At 32.1% G+C, this 22,961-nt stretch overlaps 2 protein-coding genes across 2 annotated transcripts; both read right to left on the bottom strand.

The window, feature by feature from the left end:
* Positions 1-1,110: 1,110 nt before the first annotated feature.
* Positions 1,111-6,367, bottom strand: LOC101223210 (protein-tyrosine-phosphatase MKP1). The gene is made up of 4 exons (XM_004147655.3): positions 6,136-6,367; positions 3,103-5,716; positions 2,344-2,519; positions 1,111-1,304 (listed from the first exon to the last, which is right to left on the bottom strand). Exons 2-3 carry the CDS (start codon positions 5,608-5,610, stop codon positions 2,451-2,453), a joined length of 2,577 nt encoding a protein of 858 aa, XP_004147703.1. The 5' UTR covers positions 5,611-5,716; positions 6,136-6,367; the 3' UTR covers positions 1,111-1,304; positions 2,344-2,450.
* Positions 6,368-17,174: 10,807 nt separating this feature from the next.
* On the bottom strand, positions 17,175-22,961 carry LOC101202942 (beta-hexosaminidase 1). The gene is made up of 15 exons (XM_004147656.3): positions 22,541-22,961; positions 22,375-22,458; positions 21,755-21,790; positions 21,315-21,426; positions 21,164-21,234; positions 20,907-21,037; positions 20,537-20,553; positions 20,315-20,363; positions 19,976-20,076; positions 19,796-19,855; positions 19,018-19,051; positions 18,392-18,490; positions 18,113-18,172; positions 17,751-18,001; positions 17,175-17,640 (listed from the first exon to the last, which is right to left on the bottom strand). Exons 1-15 carry the CDS (start codon positions 22,898-22,900, stop codon positions 17,468-17,470), a joined length of 1,638 nt encoding a protein of 545 aa, XP_004147704.1. The 5' UTR covers positions 22,901-22,961; the 3' UTR covers positions 17,175-17,467.

The following is a 22,961-nucleotide window of genomic DNA, read 5'->3' as shown; positions in this document are numbered from 1 at the left end:
TTTTTGTTATTTTTGCAAATAATAATTTTTTGTGCTATGAAGTTAAATATTATAACTTGTTTTACCTTTTTGCAAGTGCCCCTAATTTAAATCTATATCATATATAACATTAGTATATCAATGGCATATCAATCCATTCATTATAAATTAAAATTTAAGTCTAGTATTACTGTATTAATAATTTATCAACGTTAACTTACAAATTAAAAATTTGTAATATATGAAAAATTAAGTACTTTTTAAATTTCTAAAATTTTAAATTTAAATTTGCAAACTAATATAGTTGAAATCATTTAAGACAATGCCTCAAATGAGAGATGATATTTTGGACAACACATTTGAATGATAGATACAATATTGTTTTTGCATTTAGTTTGAGCACCAAGACTTATTTATATGAACTTTTGATCATTTCTTTTTTATGTTTAATGTATTGGATCTTTTTCAAATATATATTATATATTATAAAAGAAGTTTTTGTTTCTGTTCTATTTCTTCTTTTCAAGAAAAGAGATACCTATTTTTATTTCTAGTTCTTAAAAAATAAAAAACGAACAAGAAAAAGATAAGAAACAAGAAAAGAAAAACAGAAAACGTTTGAAGGGTTCACAATAAACTCAGTCCCACTTTGGTTCTCATATTCAAGGTAAATGATTTTGTTAGAAAAGTTCAAAAATAGAATAGTAAGAATAAATGCACCAACAAAGCAATGCTGACCACAAACATCCAAAAGCCAACCACAACCAAGACCTTGTTTATTACTACATTTATATCAAAGTGATTTGTCTATGTTTTAGAACTCAATGTTTAGCATACTTTGGAATTATTATAGGCTAGAAATTATTCTGGTTTGACTATAATTGGAAACGAATATAGTGCATAGTAAAGTTTTCGAGAATGGCACAAGATTTTTCCATCACTCTCATTTACTGGAGAAATCCTCAACTTCATTTCACATCAAACGCCACAAAACAGAACCATGAGTGATGCACAACTTATATTATGTTCTGCTTTCGATAGTAGATGTGATCATCGGTACCTGAATGTTGGGTTTTGGTTTCACCGACATTATTTTCTTTTTCAACTATGTTCAGATTGAGAACAAAGAAATGGGTTCCAAGAGGAGTTAAAGAAAGATTTGATTGATCCTATTAAGAAGCAAAAAGTCAATAACATATGCTAGGCAAGGGCCTTTTCAGCAAATTGTTTACAATATCAAATTTGAATTACGTGGTGGGGGTGTTACAGCTCTGTACAACTTTGTTAAGACTTGCTATAAAACGACTTGGATTTTCAAGCGTCTCCTGCAAACACAGCAACCAATGTCCAAAAATCAATCAGAACTCAGCTTTTCATGGAGTCAGAATGCTAACAGAATAGGATAATGTAATTCAATATCAACTATTGCAAGTGTTTTGTGGAGGCCCCTTTGTTGGTTTGTTGTTGTTTTATGCTCACTTTTGTAATGTCCATAGACAAAGATGACAATAAAGAGCCCAGACAGATTGTGTCCCAATTGAACGACCAAAGAAACCCATTTGATTTTTGAAAATAATACTTTGTTTTTGTTTTTCTCACCAGTCAATTTCATCTTTGTATGAAAATATTTAAATTATTGGTCAAATTCTAAACATAAAATAATTTTCTAGAAACTAATTTTAGCTTACAAAATTTATACCAAGGAGTTTGAAAACATCCCTGAAAAGTAGATAACAAAACAAAGAACTCATAAGTAGAAGCTGCCTATGAAGCTGTGCTTCATAATTAGCTTCATAAGCTTAATTTTCAAAAACTTGAAAGTAACGAAGCCTTGGAAATTTGCTTGGTCACACGTCACAGCTTGGTTCAAGTTGGAAAAAATATGTTAAAGACTCGAGTTTAGATTTTTCAAGTTTCCAACTTCCACACACAAAACCAATTGGAAACAAGGAATAACACGCTTCACTGCTCAAGAAAACCATTAATCATCAGATAGATCCACATGTGACCTTTACAACAGATGACTTGATTAATTCATCGACCAGGGACAGTCCGATCAATGAATGGCCCAACCTAATAGCAAGCCTATCTTTCTATTTGACCTGTGAGTGTCTAGGCTAACTTACACACTTTTGACTAATGTCATAGACAACCCACCTAATCCTTCGACAATGGGATGTCAAAAAAACTAAAAAATATTAGATCTTCGTTAGGTGCCCACTACATATAGAACTCATTCCCTCTAAGTTCTTTATTATTAAACTTGTGTCCTTAAAAACCAGTAAAAGAAGAAAAAGTGAAAACAAAGCTAGGATTGCAGCAGCAGAGAATCAATATTAGTCAAACAATGTACAGCATGCTTACCTCACTAAATTCGTAAGGGGAGTTCATCTTTGATGACTAAGTTGCATGGCTTGCTAAGCCAGCTCAACAATCGAATAACCTTTGTTACCAAATCAAGGAAATGTCTATTAGCAGCGAGACTTCAACAGACTCAATCGTGCAAGAAATTCCTCTGTTTCTTCACCTTCTTTAACAATCTGCTTTCAGAAGAAGTTTATAGGGAAGATCAGAACATACATCATATAATGGAGAAAAATCACAAAGTACAAAGGCTAAATCTATAACATGAAAAAAATTAAGCTATTAAGAACAGCCCATTGTCACTATTATATTTAAAGGGTGCTTTGGACAACTCCAGAGCATTTCTAATTTCATGAAGTATATAGTTTAAAAAATTAGACACAAAAATCCTATGGGTGAACTGGGGAGAAAACCAGTCAATGAATAGAATTATAGCAGTAGGCAATTCTTAAAGGTATTTCCATTATGACTCATTCCAATCTTTATTTTTATTATTATAATCGCATTCAATAGGATGTTTCCAGGAAGAAAAATTTAAAAACCTTAAGTTGGGAAAACTGTAATTGAGCAGGAATCAACACATGCACCATACTCATAAATTTTTGGTAGTTGAAGATTTAGACCAATAAAACAACTTTTTTTATTGATAGAATGAACAATAAAACAATATTGCTTTCCCTCCTTCCTAGATCAACGGCAGAAGTTCAAAAAAGAATCAGTAATCCAAGCAGTAAAACAAGAGAATAAGGTCCAAAGTACCTTAATTTCTGTATTTTCTGGCAGATCTATTTCCGTAAGTACATATTGACCAACTTTAACCCAGTCTATCTTTTCTATATCAACCAAGTCTTTATCCCTCTTTACATGAACCTGAGATAAATCATGGTCAAAAGAACTTCCTACCCAAATATACAGCATCGTGTCATCCTTCTTGCCTAAATACCTACTTGGAGAGAAAATCACTACAGCAGCTTTCGAATTGAGGTAACTTGAGTCAAAAGCTGCAATCTTTTCTAACTCTGGCCAACAGTATACCATAGGTTGGACAAACTCACCATCTTGCTTCCCATTAGACACAGTGGACACCATGCCTTTTTCAAAAAGTTTGGGATAGCTTTTCCATGAACCAGTAGATTGTCCAGCAGCTTTAGTTTCCTGCTGGCACGAGGTCACACTACCTACCCTTATTTCCATTCTATTTTCAATATTCTTGAAATTCTGGGTGGAACTTGTTTGCTCGTTTTCAATCCTATCTATAGGCTCTAAGCCATTTTTCATATTAATTGATACATTAAGAGGGTAAGAAGTCTTGTTTTTCCTCTTAACTTCTTCTTGAGTGGCGAGAAACCTTGAGGCACTATTTGTTGCTTTGATTTTACTAGGCATTGTAGGCAATGTCAGAGATTTTGCAGTACCTCGTCGTTCTGCAAGAGAAGGTGAGAACTTTTTCGACGGGAATGAAAATGAGCGAGAACTTGATTCCAAAGGGACTGTATCACGAGTTTCTGGAACATTGGGCATAGGTTCTGAGGAACTATTGGATGAGACAAGAGACATATTAGAGAAACTGGACAGTGAGGAAGAAACTGGAACTGAAGGTGAAGAAGCAGATGGAGAATCTAAAGAGGATTCTGAAAAATACTTGGAACTAGAACTTGAACTTGAACTTGAATCAGAAGAGATGGAGTCCGGTGAAAGATAGATAGGAGAAGAAGATGACGACGACAGAGAAAACGCTGAAGGTGATGAAGATTTGGCAGAAAAATGCACCATCATCAACGAGTCTGAATAAACCCTAGAAAGGGATACTCGAGGAGCTGATACAGATTCTTTCATATTTCCAGAGGCAAACTTACGCCTAAGCACACTCCAACTGCTTTCTCTAACAGGAAGATGGGTTTCATGCTCGTTCTCAGATGAAGGAAATGGAGGAACAAAACCACCAGTGATAGCCTTCTGAAAAATTTCAAAATCCACATCATAGGAATCAACTTTCCTCTCCCCTGGATAAGGCTTAGCTTTTAATTCCCCAAGATTAATTTTACTGTTAGATTTATCCATTAAAGGTAACAGGTTTGCAAAAGAATCCCAAAAGTTTGTTGGTTCTTCCCCTTCCTTAATTACATATATAGGCCCTTGCACTCTTTCATACCGAACAATCTGCACAACGGCTCCCCTTGCATCTCTTTCCATGATTGCTTCACAGTTTTTACCAAGCCAAACAAATATGGCAGAAGGTATATGAATGATAAATGCACCTCTAGAGTCAAGAGCAGACGGTGAAGGATCATTTAACATTTTGGGGACCAAATGCAAGGGATCATATGGTGAGTGTGGAGCAATTCTGTACATCCTCAACAGTGAACTTGGACTAAGAGGGAAAGCATGGACCCTCTTTTGACATTGTAATAACTGACAAGCAAAACCCATATTTGGGTCGGCAATACCTCTTGCTGCCTTCACATATTGAAATGCGTCATCAAAACTCTGCCCTTCTCTCCACATCAGATAGGCAATCACCAAGGATGTCGACCGGGATACTCCCTGGCAACAATGAACAAAAACCCTTCCATTTTGTTCCCTAACATCTTCGAAATAGTCAAAAACATCATAAAGAATACTAGTAATATCCTCAGATGGGCTATCCTGCAACCACAAAGTTCTGTACACAAAATCATCTTTGAAATACTCCGGGCAAACAAATCCTACACAATTCAATACATGAGTTATTCCATTCTGTTTAAGTATATCCCTATCTCGAGCAACCGCATCACCACCAAGATATACATGTTCTGCCACTTTCGAACACTCTTTGTCAAAGAAAGCAATCTTATCCCTCTTCACCAACCCACAATTCTTATCCGGGTTTCTCTGAATTGTTGACAAATCAAGTTTCAACCTCTCGCTGTTTCCTCTGCCACTTGGAGTAGGAGGTTGCGGCCATTCACCAATATCATCGGACCCCGCCTTTGGCCATTCATCCAAGCTTCGCCGAGCAATCGACAAAGGCTGTAAAGGAGGCAAACACGACCTTGCTTTGCAATGCTGCTGTGATCTTGGAGTTAATGGAGCAGGAAAAATTCGGCTTGGTCCATTACCATCGCCAAGATTCCCATTGGGGTCTCCACCTTCTCTGTTCACTTCAGGATGGTGAAGTGAGGAACGTGATGCAGACCATGAAGCCGAGCGCCAGAACATTTTCCGACTGCCAGAGAGCTGCACCGCTGCACTCCCAGAAGTACCCGAATCCTCCTCAGACCCCACCATGCCCGCCCAAATTCCACAGACAACAAACTCAAAGAAGCCCAAGAGGTATAGAAACCCTAATTTAACTTTTTTAATTTCACCCGAAGAGAAGAATGAACATATTGGGCTGAAAATCATTAAAAAAAAAAAAAAAAAAAAATCAAACAGTCAGACCCATATCAGATCAACGTCAAAAACATCAAGTAAGAAACAGAAGCAAAGTAAAAAGAGTTAAAGGAACAAAACTAAAGAATGCCCACGATTCATTTCATAAGCACCCAGTACCCCCAGATGAAATAAGAAAGAAGCCAGATAGGAAATTGCAAACATGGATTGAATAACAGCAAACAAATAGCAAATCATTAAACCTAAGTGTATAGAACAAACTCCAGGAAAATGTAGAAAAAGAAAAAGAAAAATCAAAGCGACGACTTTGAAAAAAGGGAAGAAATTAAAGTAGTTGATTTCTAGGGTTTGCAATTGAAATTAAAAAAAAAAAGGGGGGGAGAGAGAAACGGGGATGAAGAGAAGAGATTTGAAACTTACAGAATGAAATGAAAGAGGAGAAGCAGTGGAGTGAAGTGGAGTGGAGTGGAGTGAGTGAGTGAAAAAGAGAGAGCAGTGAGAGCAGAGGAGTTTTTAGAGAGAGGAAGAGAAGGAGAGGGGGAGAGAGAGAGAGAGAGAGAGAGTAGTTGTGGAGAGGAAAGAAGGGACTGTTTGTTTGTCTCTATTTTAGAGAGAGAGAGGGAAGAGGGAGAGAGTAAAGTATGAAACCAAAATTCAATTGCGTTGGCCCTTTGAGTTGTAGGATAATGTGAGTGAAATTGGTAGACTTTTTTTCTTCCTAAATTAGTATCAAATTTCTTTCAATTTTTTCATATTACTTCTTACATTCCAACTAATATCTTCTCACTTTCTTCATTTTCTATTCCTCTTCTTTACTCTTAAATAAATTAGAGAATTCTTCAAAATGTAATGCAATTCATGTCTTTCATTTATAAAACTCTCTTTTTTTTAAGGTACAAAATTGGTTATAAAATAAATATATAACTCATTATTGCATAACATACACAAAATTATTACAAACTTTTTTTTTCCTTTTTTTAGACCGTTTTATTTATCATTACTATGATTCTAAAAATAATCAATTTTACCTTACATTTCTGTGATTAATTTGTAATTTGTTAAATATTCTCATTTTTTGATTATTTTTTAAGTGAAGGATTTGAAATTCTTTACACTTTAACTAGTTTTAGAAAGAAAAAAAATCATACCTTACTTTTTAATCAAAATAAATTAGGAATTTAATCTTTAATTATGATTTTTGGATCACAAAATATATTTAAGAAATAAAAAATTATAAAGGTCGAATTTTTAATTTTATTTGGTATCTATATTTTTTTCAACGATATAATCTTTAAGTTTAAAGAGTCGTCTGGGACGAAAATTATGCAAAACTTTAATAATCATTTCTACATTAAATAATATTTAAAAATAATATATACCACAAACATAGTTTTATAATTCATACTAAAATAATCTACATCTCTAACACAAACTTTCATAACTCAACTACAATAACTCACTCCTTACCTCAAACAGTCCTAAAAGATAATATTTAGTCGTCAAGCTAGAATGAAAATATTATTAAACTAATAGTATGTTTGAATTACATTTTCAAGTGTTTAATTTAGAGAATAAGTTATTAAAAAAAAACTAAAGTGTTTGAAAGTCACTTAAAATAGGTTTTTAAGTCTATCTTAAACAATTTTTAGGAAAAAGATTTTAAACAAAAATGAGTTTCTTGAAAAATATTTTTTTCTTAATTCAATCCGACTATAAATTAGAGATTTCTACCAATATAACTTAAAATAAACCATGAGTTTTTTTTAAAAAAAACTCGCCTAATTTACTTTTTCAACTTTCCCTTCTTCGTCCTTCAAAACGTTAATTTTAAACAAATAATCTTACAATAATAACAAATTAAAAAAAAAACAATCTAAAAGAAGAAAAAAAGTCTAAGAATGAGAGTGTATTTTAAAATTATTGTTACAATTAAAGTACGAGAGTAATTGGAATGATTAGAAAATAGGTTTTGAAAAATTTAACTTTAATTTAAACACTTTTGATAAAATCTTTCTAAAATAAAAACACAAATGTGTTGACAAACTCTTTTCTAAAAGTATTTTTATTTTGAAAGAATCATGGTTGATTGATGCCGACTGAAGTTTGGTTGATAAGGATCGTCGGAGTTGGTTACCATAAGTGGTGGTCGGAGATTACTCAACAATGATGGTCACTGAGAGTGATGTACGAAAGTTGGCCAATGAACTTTCCAACTCAAGAAACAAATACTCACTTACGGTTGAAAAGTAGTAACAAAGGTTATTTGAAAGGTAATTGTAATTGTAATGGATGGCCATTTGAGAAATAATAATTAAGGATATAACAACATTTAAAAAAATTTGCAAATATAGCAAAACTATCACTGGTAGACTTGTATCACGGATAGACTCATATGATCTATCGGTGATAGACCAATTTTTACAACATGATCTATCAGTGATAGACTCTATCATTGATAGAATTTGACAAATTTTATTATATTTGCAATGTTTTTAAAATGTTGCTATATACTTAATTATTATGAATTTAATTGCTAAATTTGCAACTCATAATCCAAATCCTAATCCCTAAGTAAAATTATACCTAACTTCGTAGACTATTATAGCTCATTCCACTTCACTCTACTCCATGTCTTAAACGTTGGTGTTTATTGAGATATTTGTTATCACCAATAATTCATCCAATTCAAGCCTTGTTTTTCAATTTTGTAGTTTCTATCTTGCGTTCTCAATTTTGTAATGGAAAAACAAAAGTATGTTTGATGTGCACTGATTTTTTAAGCTATAGAAAGATGAAAAAGATTTTGTGTACTCAAAAAATAATTATTTTTAAAGATTTTGGAAAATTATGTGAAAGGAAAAGACCTCTAATAGAATTGAAAGTTTTTTTTTTCTTGTTGAAAAGTTTATATGAATCACTCTATACTTGGGGTTCAAGTAAAATTTGGTCCAAAATTAAAAAAAAAACGAATGAAAAGTTTAATGTTGCTTAGCCATATGTGTGAAAGTGCTATTTGACCACAAAAGTCTCGTGAGGGCCTAACACATTCTTACGAGTCTTCTTTCATCTTCTCGTTCCCCGTTCTTTCCTTTTGCTTCTCAATTTTGTTCATTGGTCTCTCACTTTGCCCCTTGGTTTTAGAAAAAGGAGAAAACGTAAAAAGAAATCCAAAATTTTTATCAACAATTCAAGAAACAACCAAAATCGAAATATAGAAAACTGAAAGAAGAAGAATGGGAGGAGCAAAAAATGTAGGGAAAAAGTCCATCTAGACACCAAAGGAAAGAAGAAAATTGCACATCAAGAGCAAATAAGGGAGAAGAAATGAGGAGGGAGGGAGGGAGATAGAAACAAGATGATTTTGGTAATTTCACAAGGATTGAATAATGAAAAGGCTCAATAAACGTTTGTTTTCGAACCCTAGGTCAATTTGACTTTCTATTTCGGGTTATCCATACCAATTTTTCTTTTTTGTGCTTTGATCAAAGAATGTAGAAAGGTTTTTTTCACTAAATCAAAATTAATATTCAAACATTTGAAAATTCTAAAATAATTTAACTTTATTAAAGAAAAACACCCAAAAAAATTCCCTGCAGGCGCCTCTAAAACTTTGGGTGAGACATTCTCTAGTCTAGGTGTGTCCAGACTAGCATCTAAACTTTTGGATGCCTTAATTGTCTATTATCTGCTTCACTGTATCTTCCAGTACTTGATCCAACAATCTCTTTTATAAAATCATATTTACTGTGATTGACACACTAAAATTATATTCTCAATACTTTTCACGGTAACTCAGCGTCCAATGATGAAGTAAGTTATATGGAGCAAAGACAACAAAGATCTCTTCTCAATCAAGAGTATATTATCACTTAGTTACCTTGATAAACTTTGCTCGAAAGTGATTCCCTCGCTCATAGTATTAAACTTTCATCGATATTTTCACGTTTGCATGTGTTTTTAATACCCATATTTTTTTTTCTAAATAAATAGTATGAAAGTCTGTTGAATTGTAGTTAGTTTATTTATAATAATAACACACTCCCTTTAATAAAATATATAATAGCTTGTATTAATAAATTCATTAACAAAAATCAATTCAAAATTTATATAATTTATGTATTAAAATAGAAACAAATCATACGAAAGTTTATTCTACACTAATTTGAAAAAGCCACATCATAATATATATATGTGTGTGAATAAAAGTTGTTTTTGAAGTCTACTTTGATTATCATTCACTAAAAAACTTACCCTCTTTATTCACCTAGGGTTAAACCAATTTGTCAAAAAGTTTTCCTCCCCTAAATCCACATTGTTCAATGCATGCACATCCACATGCACACAAGAAATGGAAAAGGGAAAAAACCAATCATAATGTCCTCAAGAAAAAACTACTTAATTAATTATAGTTATTATGCACATTAATTTGTACTTAATTATTATTTTTAAGTGTAAAGAGAAAACTTGTACTTTAGGGAAATTCATATATTATTTTATGTACTATGTTGAAATAAAAACTCATATATGAATAAACCTAATATTTAAAAAGTGGATATGTTATATAAGGATGGGAGGAATAATCATTCACTTAATTAATTTGTTATCTTCTACTTTCAAAAGAAAAAATATTCACGTTCACACGTTCAATATAAACCAGATCTTCTATGTCAATTATTTTGATCCGACTCAAAAGCAATAAAACACAAATAAAATCACGACCATATATGTTTGGTAAGATTAATTATTTATTAATTTTTTTACCGTCACAATCATGATGATAAAGAGGTTCGTAGTTTTAATCCTTCCACGTCTAATTTGTAATTTTAGAATTTTTTTTTAATAAAATTCACTATCATTCTAAATTATAATTGTACGGTCGAGAATGCAAATCAAACGTCTAGCTTTGAGTTTAATAATACAAAAAACTATGTCAATTGAACAACGCTTACGTTGTCTTCCTTTTTAACGGATTTATTTTTTATTCATATGGTTATAAAAATCGGATTGAATTAATTTCTTTTATAATAGTAGTTCTACCTACTTTTTATAAAATAATTTAAATTCAAAAATCACCCACAAAGTGGTAGTTACAATTATATCTTCAAATTTTTTTACGTCATTGGGGGTCGAATTTCTACAATTATTATAAGTTTGAGAGTCGAGACTTCAAGATTTGAATGGTAGCTAAAAAACAAAGTTAAAATCTACTTTCAATTCTAGTTTATTTTATAAAAAAATAGAAGCATTTAATCAAGAAATTACACCAAATTTAGAGTCCGTTTGGATTGACTTAAGAAAAAAAAATGATTTTCAAAAAATTTATTTTTGTAAGAATTGTTTAAAATACATTTTAAAAACTATGGTGACTTCCAAACACAATTTTTTTAAAAGTAGTTTATTTTTAAAATTAAGTACTTAAAAATGTAATCCAAATACACCGCCAAACCAATGAAAGTAATTATTAAGAAGGAATGGAAATGTAAGAGGGGAGTCAAGTACTTGGGAGGAATTAAATAACTCTACTAATTAGCTTTGCTAAATCTATGTCTCTTCAATATCACTCATAAATGCATAAATTAAACAAATCATTGATCTTCAAATCTTATGAAAGTATACCAAATTCAATTATAGATTTTGTTCCTATAAAAAGCACGATTTGAAATCACATGATAACAAACAATTTAATGATTTGAAATCTCTTATAGTTATGAGCATCAAAACACAGCATCGTAAAAAAAATTAATCAAAATGGTTTTCTTTTTCATTTCAATAAAAATTCATAAATGAGTTATTTCATGTTAAATGAGTTGGTGATTAATTAAGTTATTAGTAAATAAGACATAAAATTTATAATAATATTAACCAAAAATTCAATTTTCTCACTCACAAAAAAGGAAAGAAAAAAAAGATAATATAACTTTCATTTTATTCTTTTCTTTTCTCTTTTTGTCATCTAAGCATTATATTTAACTGTAAGAACACCTTTTTAACCTCTTGAATTTTCACTTCTATAGTATAATGTATTACCTTTTATATATATATCTAACTATCTAACTATCTAACAATGAGCATGAAATTTCTTTTCTGCAAAAGTTGTCAAGCACATTGAAATTTTTTACTTATAAATTAAACTAATTTAATACTAATCAAAACCTTGGATTTGTTTGGATGTGTTTATTTTAATATGATTTATTTTCAACACCATGGTTTTTGTCTCAAATATTGCTCTTTTTGTAAAACAATTTTCAAATCAAAGTAAAAGTTAATAACTTTTAGACTCAATTTTCAAACAACAACTTGAGCTCAAATAGTCCATTGATGTTTGATGTTTTGGAGGAGCAAGAAAAAAGGGGTTTTCTAACCTAGTAAGTAACTTATTTAAATAAGGTGATCTTAAAACTCCAAGAATTTAATGCTTATGAATAGAATGTGTGATCCTCATTTGTGAACTAAGCAAATAAGTAAGCAAGAAAAGAGTGAAGAAAGAAAGCAAGAGAATTAGAAGAGAAACTTTGAGTAAAAAGTGAGTATTTTGAGAGTAAAAGAAAGTGCTCTCTCCAAAGTGAGTCCATCCTTGTTCCTTCTTAATAAAAGTTTCTTTCTGAAAGTCTCTTTTCTTATGTCTACTACATAAATACCTTTGTATAGGAGGTCACAAGCGAAAATGATGTTGCATTTTGAGTTGATCTCCCTCCCAATTCACCACCTAGTTTGATGAGGGGGCTAGCTTTTAGCATATATAATTGACTGCCCTCCAATTGAAACACACTACTAGTTTTGGTTTTAGTTTCTACTAAAATCAACTTATTTGAGGATTTTGTTCATTATGTGGCTTTCTCATTGCGTTGATTGATACTTACATGGTATTCTCATTTAATTTGTCTCCTACAATATTATTCATCTAAAAATCATGAGTAAATATGATTTTGGAATGAAGTTTTACATATTCCGCATATACATCCCTAATATGTGCTAGCTATGATATATACTAATTTGTGTATATATTACACGATGTGTATAAGAAACATAGTTATGATATACTTTGTAATAATTTAAAAATAAAATAAAATATGTAATGGAATAAAAATTAAAATTAGACAATGATACACGTTAAGATGATGGAAGAAAGATATATCAATGAAATATGGTAAAAGCAAAATTTAAAAAGAAAAATATAATAAAATATTAACTAAAATAGTGGAAAATGAAAAGTTTGTTGAATACAAAATAAAATGTTTGCAATTAAAGAAGTTTGGTTGAATTAAATTAAAGACATGAAAAGACCAACCATTAAGGAAGGAAAACAATCATAAATAAGTCATATGGTAGAAGAATTGAAATATTAATTGCTTATTAAATAACAACGTAATTTAATAGAAAGAAAATGTCATAAGGTTAAAATGGTATCATGCTTATGTACAAATCTAATTACGAAAAATAATTTAATTTTAGGACATTTATGAAATATCGACTATGAACAGAAAAAACTTGTCCTACCAATTGAAGTTAGTGAATGCTACTCTAATTTAACTTAAGTTGCTTGAGTGCATGACAATGGGAGGAATTGTTTTGTTCTTATTTCTTCTTTCGATTTTAAGGTCGAGCTCGGGGTTGGTTTTCCTCCAACTTTGTCAGGATTTTTTGTTTTTTTGGTCAACTCTTGAACGGTCATTTTAAAAAAAGAAAACTGACTGCTAGAATAAATGTTCAAATTCACATATTGTACTATACTTAAAAACAGGTATATAAATGCAATAATTACTCGCATGTTTAATTGAGGTTGACATGTCCATACCAAAGGTACAAATGCAATTAAACATGTCGAAAAGCTTCAACATAAAAGCAGAAAAATGAAACTATTATATATCATATGTTACGTGTCAAACCAAGTTTAACTTAGTGGTAATTGAAATTATCTTTCTAAGTTGATATATATACAATTAAAGAATAAAACTAATTATACGAGGAATTAAGTTTATTTGTGTCTATTTTTCTTAAATATTATATCAAATAAATTCTTAAAACTTTAATTTTATATCCTTTGATTTCTTTTAATTAAAAGAAATATCCTTTGATTATATTTTTTTTAGTTATGTGTTAATGAAAATGTTTACTAAACATATATACCGTTGAATATTTAATTTATGAGTCTTATTTAATATAAAATTTAACTTTGTATCTAATAAATTAGATTATTTTTAAAATTTTAAACATACAAATATTCATTAAACATGCAATATTTATGTATTTTATAGATGACATCCAACCAAAGGATTGAATGTTTAGAAATTTATTTAAAAGTTGGTAAAACTATTATATCCAAAAATGAAAATATAACATTAGAGACAAAATCATATCTTTAGTCAAAAGAAAAAAAAAAAAAAATAGTATAGTATCTAATTAATGAATGAAGGCCAACATGCAAAACCAAATAATGTTTTTATTTCCTTTTATAAGTAATAAAGCAATGGCTCTATTACTACCACAAAATATCATGTCACCTTTTCTATTCATTTCTTTTATTTGTGAGCTTGTTGTCTTTGGCTTTATTCAATCATTGGTTCTTGATCTTACTTACTTCTTCAACCATTCCCTTTGTATTTTATCTATTCATTTTCTAAGCTTAAGATTAAACATATATAGATCATTAAAATAATATATATTTTCCACAACTTGAATCTTAATTTGGTCATATTTTTCTTCTTGAAAGTTATATGTTGGTTAGAAAGTCTCCACTTTCTTGATGACCATAACAAGCTAGAAGATTAATCTCAAATAACCACTAAACTATATATATATATATATATATATATATTATCAAATTAGAAGATGGGGTTGAGAAGAAAAAATGGAGAAAGATATATAATGAAAGTGAAAGAAAAGCAAATCCACTTGGTTTTATCTATTTATTCCATTTGATTGATACATATTTTGTCATTTGCATGACAAATTTTCATCCCTAATAATGGTAGAAAGAGATAACTTGAGACGACTCAACCATCATGATGAGAAGTTCAATCGAAGCCAACCATTTTTCTTCTTAGCTCTGCTCATTTATTGAAAATGGGTAGGGCCAAAAGGGCAAAGGTTATTATTATTCTTGGTGTAATTATGATCACTTCTAATCAATTTTGGCTCTTTTTTTTTTGTTTTTCCTTAAACCCAACTGTATTGCATATTGGAGGGAAAATGGGAATGTATCATTTTAAGAAATATATACACACAAAAATATATATTAAAAACAAATCAACTCTTAATTCTGTGAAAGAGAAGTATGTAAATTTAACCTAAAATGGAATAGGTTGTATTTAGTTACCTTTCTACTTTTCTATTGTAAAATAATACCTTAAAACTCAACTCAAATTCATATTATAGAACTATTTTTATCACTTCAAATTGATTTTTGTCTAATTATTTCTCTTTTATCTCTATATAATTAAGAGTTCTTGCGAGTGTTTTTTTTTTTTTATAAAGTTCAACGTTACATAGGGTGAGAAGATTATTTGAACAATCCTTGAGTGTTCTTAGGTAAGAAATACTTGTTCTAACTAATTTAGTAGTGTTTTGATTGACGAATGTCTAGTGAGTTTTAATGAAAAGAAAGAGATTGATCACAAGAAAACTTTGATAAAAAAATAGCAAATAAGATATCCGTAAATCAATTAAGTTAACCAAAATTGAATTATGGTACATCATTTATAATGAGTGGATCTCACGTGTGAATAATTTGAATTCCAAGTTAGTTTTTTTTTTTTCTTTTTTTGCAAGGTAAATGTATTGTTAAAAAAAAGAACAGTCTCAAAGCTTAAGGTTAATACACAGATAAAACACACTACGTACAAAATAAGACAACAAAGCAACCAAACAACATAACACCGACAATAATAATAATAACCACAAACAACTCAAGAAAATTAACTAAGTCCATTTGATTCCCCCACCAACTTAGAACATGTAAAAATCTCATATTGAATATCCAAACTAATCATTTGAGGAGGATGGAAAGAGGTATCATGGAAATGCCTACTGCGTTGGTACCGAACATCGTAAAAGAAATCGCACACCGAGCCCAAACCTTAAGCCCCAACCAATTTCCTTTACAAAAATGGTAAATCCTTAAGTGATTGAAATACTTATTCCAACGTGATGTCATATGGGAACATCGATCTCATAAAAGCATGTCCTCCTCGATAGTTACCTTACTAAAATGATATACTCAAAAAATAAATGATCCCTAAACACACGACTCCAACCAACAGATAGAACGAAGTCATTAGGGAAATCAAAACGCCTCTGTCTAACCCAACCAAGCTATAGTTAGTCACTGCTTAAATAACTCTTTGACTATATTTCATGACCAACATCCTCAAGTAGTACAAATAGACATTGTCCACTTAATACAAAAGTTGACATTTAAAACAAACAAACAATTAAGAGAGACGTGTGGATTGGTTTAAACAATTGTACCTACCTTAGCTTTTTGTGGGGAAGGACTTGTGAGTTTATTTTTTGTAGTGGGTTCCTTCAACTTCAAGTAATTTATGATTTTGATTGGACCATAACTTCTTTGTGTGCAGTGGGAAAAAGGGAAACTTCTTGTAGGACTCTGGAAAGACCAGTTTTTATATTTAGTCAGCAAAATGTCCACTCAATATTAAGGTTATGGCATGCCATTGATGTTGATGTGCCAACAACACCAAAGTAAGCCCAATAAATATACCTCAAAACTATTCCAATACCGTTCTAAATTCACGTTACAATTTAGACTACAATAGTCGGAGTGATCTTCACTTGTTACTTCTTGACTAATCTTATGAAATTGTTCACATCTTTCCGATATAAAAGTTTTGGATTTGAACTCATTCCTTCCCCCTTCGACTACTAAACTAGGGACAAAATACACTTTTAGTTATTGACGTTTGAAATTGATAACTATTTGGTTATTTAACTGTTAGTTGACTAATGAAAATATGATGAGTCGATTAAATTTTGCTAACTATGCATGTTGATATGGGAAAAATAATTAAACCAATAATACATTGGTATTGTTTCTTCTTGATCCCCATGTTTTCTCATTATGCTCAACTTTTCCAATGTTTTCCCCTTCTTGTTCAGTAGGTTTGCTGGTAGCATTGCTGCTTGTAATCAGAATCTCTAGACCACGTCGTTGTCTACCATACGCCGCCCCACTACTCCTCTTGTGGTCTTTGGTCCATCCTCTAAAATGTGAGTTTTGAAATTGTTTCTCCATTGATCTAATGTTTTTCCCGCTGACTTGAGGAAATGGGTGAAAGGGTGAGGGAAGAGAAAGGGAGAGAGAGGAGAGGGAAAAAGAAAATAGATACTGCCAACTTAACATTGTCACGATACTTTTCTTTTGATCAACTAACTAACAGTGCAGTGTTTTAAGTTCCTGTAGCCATATTTTATCTCAAATAAGTTGTTTGCAAAAATCTATATTAAATATGAATAAATTTTAAAAGTATTGTATAGAATTTTTGAAACAGCCCCTAGAAATGACAAAGCTAGCAAATGTTCAAAAACAGTAACAAAGTGGAAGATGGTGAACAAGAAGCAATACATGAAAAAGCTCAAGTCTTTCGAGCACACCAATCGAACAGATCAGTAAATGTCAAACAAGGATGGATGAGAGGAAAAGATGAGGTCTGTAATGGCACTAATTTTATTGCAGGCAAGTAGATATATTGGATGCACAAAGTTAAAACCAACCACAAGTTTCATAACATGAATTTTATTGGTCATAACATGACCCTGGACCAGTGGGAGGTCTTCGAGCATAGAAATTCTTGACTGGAGCAGCCTCGACTCCGCGCCTGTTTAGGAGGCACCTGAAGTAACTCAAGCGCGGTAGTACCGACAAGGTGATATTTCCTGAGACTGTCTCATTCTTACTCCATAGCCTCTCTGGAGGGAACAAAGGAAATGGGTCAGTTTGGTCCCATAGGAGAAGAAATAGTATAGCCTAATACGCGTTACTGGCTGATAATGACATCGATTACAAGTGCAAAACATACCTGCAGCTGTAGCAGCTCGAGGCCATATTGTTTGCATCACATTTGATGCGTCGGCAGTCTCACCCCACATGCAAACTTCTCCTCCAATGATAAGTTTTTGCTGAGAAGGATCCGATATTCCTTCAAGGGGATCAGCATGGTATGCACGATCCCACGGCACATCTAAATGATCAAGATACCAAACACCTTGGTCGCTAAAGATGCATCTAAAACCATCAGCAACAGCCTTGGGACAAATCCCACCACGCAACCTATTGATAGCAACACATTGAGATGTAACTCGAGGGAGAAGAGGACCAGAGAGAATATGCCAGTTTCTTTAACATGATAATTATAAGATTCCAAACAACAGTTGAACTTACCAGTTATGCACAATCGTCCTAGGATTCAGACCTTTTTCAAAGTTAATGAAAGTTTCTTCCCTGAAATGAGAAGATTAGAACCATTCAAATGGCTGGTGATTAAACAGTACCATTCCTTCTGACATCGGTCATGGCAGAGAAGATTGGCACATTTTTTTCTGAAAATCAAGAAATAATATGATGCATTTTAATTTTTGAAAGTGATTTCTTTCCAATATTCAGAACACATAATGTCTATACGATGAAAAACCTTTTAGCAACTGAAGAAAAAGAGCATACCAATTTACAGGGGTCCAATTTTTAGAAATCGCAATTTCTTGAGCTCTAAGCACAAAATATTCGTATGCATCTTTAGTAGTCATGTTCTGATCCAAAAGCCTGCATTAGAAAAATCAGGATAAACAAGCAACATACCACATGTACCCAGCTATGTGCCAACTTTTTAGGCATGACTTCACTAAATAAACCCAGCTAGAACACCAAAACATTTCTTAGCTTGTTTGCTAAGCAGGCAGTTGTGTAACACATAACGGGTTCGATCCTTTTGGTACAAAGAAAGAAAGAAAAGAAAAATAAACCCAGCTAGATCTCCAGAATTTCAAAAAACAGAAATCTTTTCAACCCACGTGATCCCATTAAACTACTCTTTCCCTCGATTTATCATTTATGTAAAAACTGGTTTGAAACCCTCCCTTTGTAATGTAACAGCCATATGAAACAACCCTATTCAAACTGCTAATAAGAATAGGGTGAGTATATGGTTCTAATTTACTAAATCATCCTTTCATCCGATCTATTGAGTATGAATTACATCAGAAGGCAGCACTCAAAGTAATGATATGATTCAACTATCCTGAAAGTAGAGAATATGATAAATTTATTGATCAAGATAGATGAAGTCATACCACTGTTTCACGTGTGGAACAGTCTCCCAGCAATCTGCCAAGTATGCAATGATAATTGCTTATCGTAGAATTAATTTGTGAAGCTTTTGAGAGAGCTTAGTGTAAAGTTGAATAATTTTATTGTTTTAAATACTATACTAATAATAAGATGAACCAAAAATGTAAGACAAACCGGCTGCAGGTCTATCTTCTGAATGCAAGAAAGTCCATTATGCTAATTTAGTTACATCTTAAAGAATTTACAAAATGAAACTCATATGCAAAATCTGGCTCAATTGTCTGCAATAGATTATGTGGTCAATGCACCCAATCACTGCCTTTTCCTATTACTCCTAATAGATGAGCTGCACGCGCATTAATAAATGTAAAGAGTAATATTTGTGTGCAATTGTTTGTTTAAGAGAACTTTGAACCTTCACAAATATTTGATTTACACAGCAAATTTTCCATGGTTATCCTAGAAATCTTCACCAGTATCCACATTTTTCTTAAAAGTGCTAAGAAAAATGTTCATAATGTCAACATTTCTATCCTTACTCATCGAGATCAATTTTTAAGCAATTTATAGTCACCATTGTCTGGTAGTCAGGTTACAAAATGTGGAGGCCGAAACTATTTGAAAGTAAAAATGGATGATAGAGCATTTTCATCTACTTTGGCCATTGAATTTGAGTACGGAGTAAACTGAATTTTCTTTTCGCATTCAAGTTGGAATTATGCCAATTAAGGGGAAGCTCAGATTCCAAGGTACAACAAAGAAGCCAATAAATATACTGACCAGTATTTACTTCATCACCACCCAAGTGGAAGAGCTCGAATGGGAAAATTTTTCTCAAATCTGTAAGACATTTAATTGAAATGAAACTTGAGGACAGTTCAGGGTACGTAAGTAACAAGTGAAATCATCTTGCATAAACTACAAGTAACAACCGTTACAATGATTTTTTAGGGAACTAACCTGTCAATATACCAGAAATCAAATCAAAAGTAAAATTCTTTGTAACATCAAGTGGTTCTTTACATGAAGGAGAAGGCCATAGATCTGGATATCCAATCCCCCTACATGCAAATTAACGAAATATACGTCAATCTCATCTCATCGCAAGTTTTATAGCATCCTCTACCACAAAACTACGTTCACCATTCTCATCTAAAATGATAACGAATTCCGTTAAAAAAGAAACAATTCCAATAAAAGAGATTATTTTTACATGTAGGCTATTGTCTCTCATGAGATAATGAATTTTAATAAGAAGGGTAGAGTGAAAAGAAAATTTGACCATAAAAAGCACTTTACCAAGATTCAGCATGTCCTGGGACATCCACTTCTGCCATAACATTGATGCCTAAAAATTAAAAGAAAATTAAATAAACCAAAAACCTTAGGTAATAATCACAAGATGTCATTCGACTTGCAGGAAAATTTCTTAGATATCACTCGGCTGAATGCGATTTTAAGTTCTAGAAACAATATTATTAAACAAGTATTTATACACAAGCTTAAGAAGATGAAGCTTACCCCGCATTTTGGCGAAGCTTCACAAAATAAAAATCATGAAGCAAAAAACAAAATGTTAGTTATTTACAGATAAGCAATATAAGCTGTAAAACTTGTCGCTAATGTATGCAAAATATATTTCATTCTTCCCCTTTCTTCTGAAGTAAAACTAAAAACTTTTAGAATCATTCTAGCCTTTGTAATTGGAAAAACTATTAGAAAATTTATAGGGAGGGTCAACAGGCCAAGGGCAATCATACAATCAAATGAAATATTGTTTCTTTGCTAAAATCTGAGAGCTTTGGTCCTTAGAATAGAAGTTAAAAGAAAGACATAAAAGCACTAAATTATTGTAAAGTCATGGGAGTTCAAACAGCAATGAAACTCTTACGCGACAATTTCATATGCATCCTCAATGGTATAACGCTCATGTTTTGTATATGCTCCTCTCCACAGATTTGGATATGAAGGTACTTCTAGAGGAAATGATTCCTCATCTACTATGTGCCAATGAAGGACATTCTACTGAACAAAATTCTCAGTATCAGTATAAAACAATCAAACCTAAAGGAAGAAACAAATTGATATAAAGTCAATTAAAAGTTGACAATGAGTTTATAATAAGTGAGGATGCATCCATTTACTCACAAGTTTAGCAAAAGCCATCGATTCAATGATATTCTTTATTACATCTACAGGTAGAAAGTGCCTTGAAGTATCTGCAAGGTAATGCATTGGGCCCAAAAATGATAAATAAATTGCAAATTGTTTATTATGTTAGTTATGTTAAAAGGCTTACCTATGAGAAGGCCACGAAATGCGAATCTTGGATTGTCTTTGATGTACCATGGAGCTTGATATATTTGTACATCCTTAGTCTCATAGTTGAAAGTACAAAGTTGACTGAATGTCTACTCTAACATGTAGCACAAGAAGAAAAAGGATCTAATGTTTGAAAAGAGATTCTAGGAAGAGGCATTTGTAGAAATATGAGGCCAGAAAAATGGAAAGACCATGCACCATCCGGAACTATAGGACCTAAAAAAATGGGCTACAAGTAGCATGTATGTGTACAAGTGATAGAACTAAAGAGCATGAGGGAAGATAATGGAAATTATAATGTAAACCAAGGGCGAAAGCCATGTAATAATGCAGCTACAGGTTTTGAAACACAACTAACTGTTACGCTTTGTTTTGGCAGATGAACCAAGAGAATAGTAAAAGGGAAATATTTGGTACCTCCAACCCTCTCAATGCACCATAAATGGTAGCTGCCTGCACAATCAGATGCTCAATATCAAACCAAAAGTTGATTGGATAGCACACATCAGCATACTCAAATATGAAGTATTAGTGATAAAGTGAACTATCATGTTTCTTTAGTAAACTATGGCAATGGTTGGATTTGGGGAACTTATTACTAGAAGCAAAGAACAAGCAGCAAGATGGTTTCACCATTAAAGTTAGATAATTCGCAAAGCAACCAGAGACAAGTAGAAGCTTTAGATGACTATGGATTTTATTTTTTGGAGAGGAGTCAAACTCTAATGTTTGTTTTGGTAGATGAGCCATTTCATGTTATAAGAATTTGAAACTTGGAACTTAAACAGAAATATCAGAATGTTCGTGGATGAGAATCAGGGGAACCCAATATACAATAAGATTGGATTTGGACTATAGACTATAGTTATGCATTTATTAGCAACTGGTAAATCTTATGATTTTTCTTTCAAAGCATATCGCAGTTTCACTGGTAACTCAGTATAATCTACAGTGATCAAGAACTTCATTACTATTTTTAATTCATTCTATTTCTAACATAATAACAGCTCGCCTATTCCTGATATCTAGAACTCTACCTCGATTGTAGCTTCCCCAATAATCGAATGAGCATCCTTCTTCGATACTAACAATGTATAGCTCTCATCCACACCAAGATGAAGCTGGAAAAAGAAATTGGCAATAATCATCAGCTCAGAAAATTCAGTTGTTTGGAGAAGAAAAAAATTGACACATCCAGCTTACTTCCTCAGAATCCGATTGAACATCAATTTTCAATTCACTGATATCATAAACAAATGTCCTCCGTCTTCCCCAAAGCTTGTCAAGCATGGAAACCCCAGAAGCGTGCTTGAATATGATTCCCCTGTATCGATCAAACGCCGCTTTAAGAATCTCAGAATTGCCGGCGTTGCCAGCAGCGAGAAGCGAGAGGCGAGGGTCAACTGAGAGCGTGGAGTTTCCGAAAGTGAAATCCGACGGCATTGGCCATAGATATGGGAGGGAATCATTGAAGCCAGACTGTGAAAGATCCGCTAGAGCAGAAGGGACCAAAAGGGGAAGTGGGAAGATGAGGAAAAGGAAGAAATTTCGGGAATTGAACATTTTTTTTCTGCAAGGAATTTAGGATTGCGATGAAGGGGTAGTCAAATGCTCAAACTTTATT

This window comes from Cucumis sativus, chromosome 5 (assembly GCF_000004075.3).
Source record: "Cucumis sativus cultivar 9930 chromosome 5, Cucumber_9930_V3, whole genome shotgun sequence".
Lineage (NCBI taxonomy): Eukaryota > Viridiplantae > Streptophyta > Magnoliopsida > Cucurbitales > Cucurbitaceae > Cucumis > Cucumis sativus.
The sequence above is the reverse complement of the archived record's forward strand: the minus strand, read 5'-3'. Positions and strand labels throughout refer to the sequence as shown.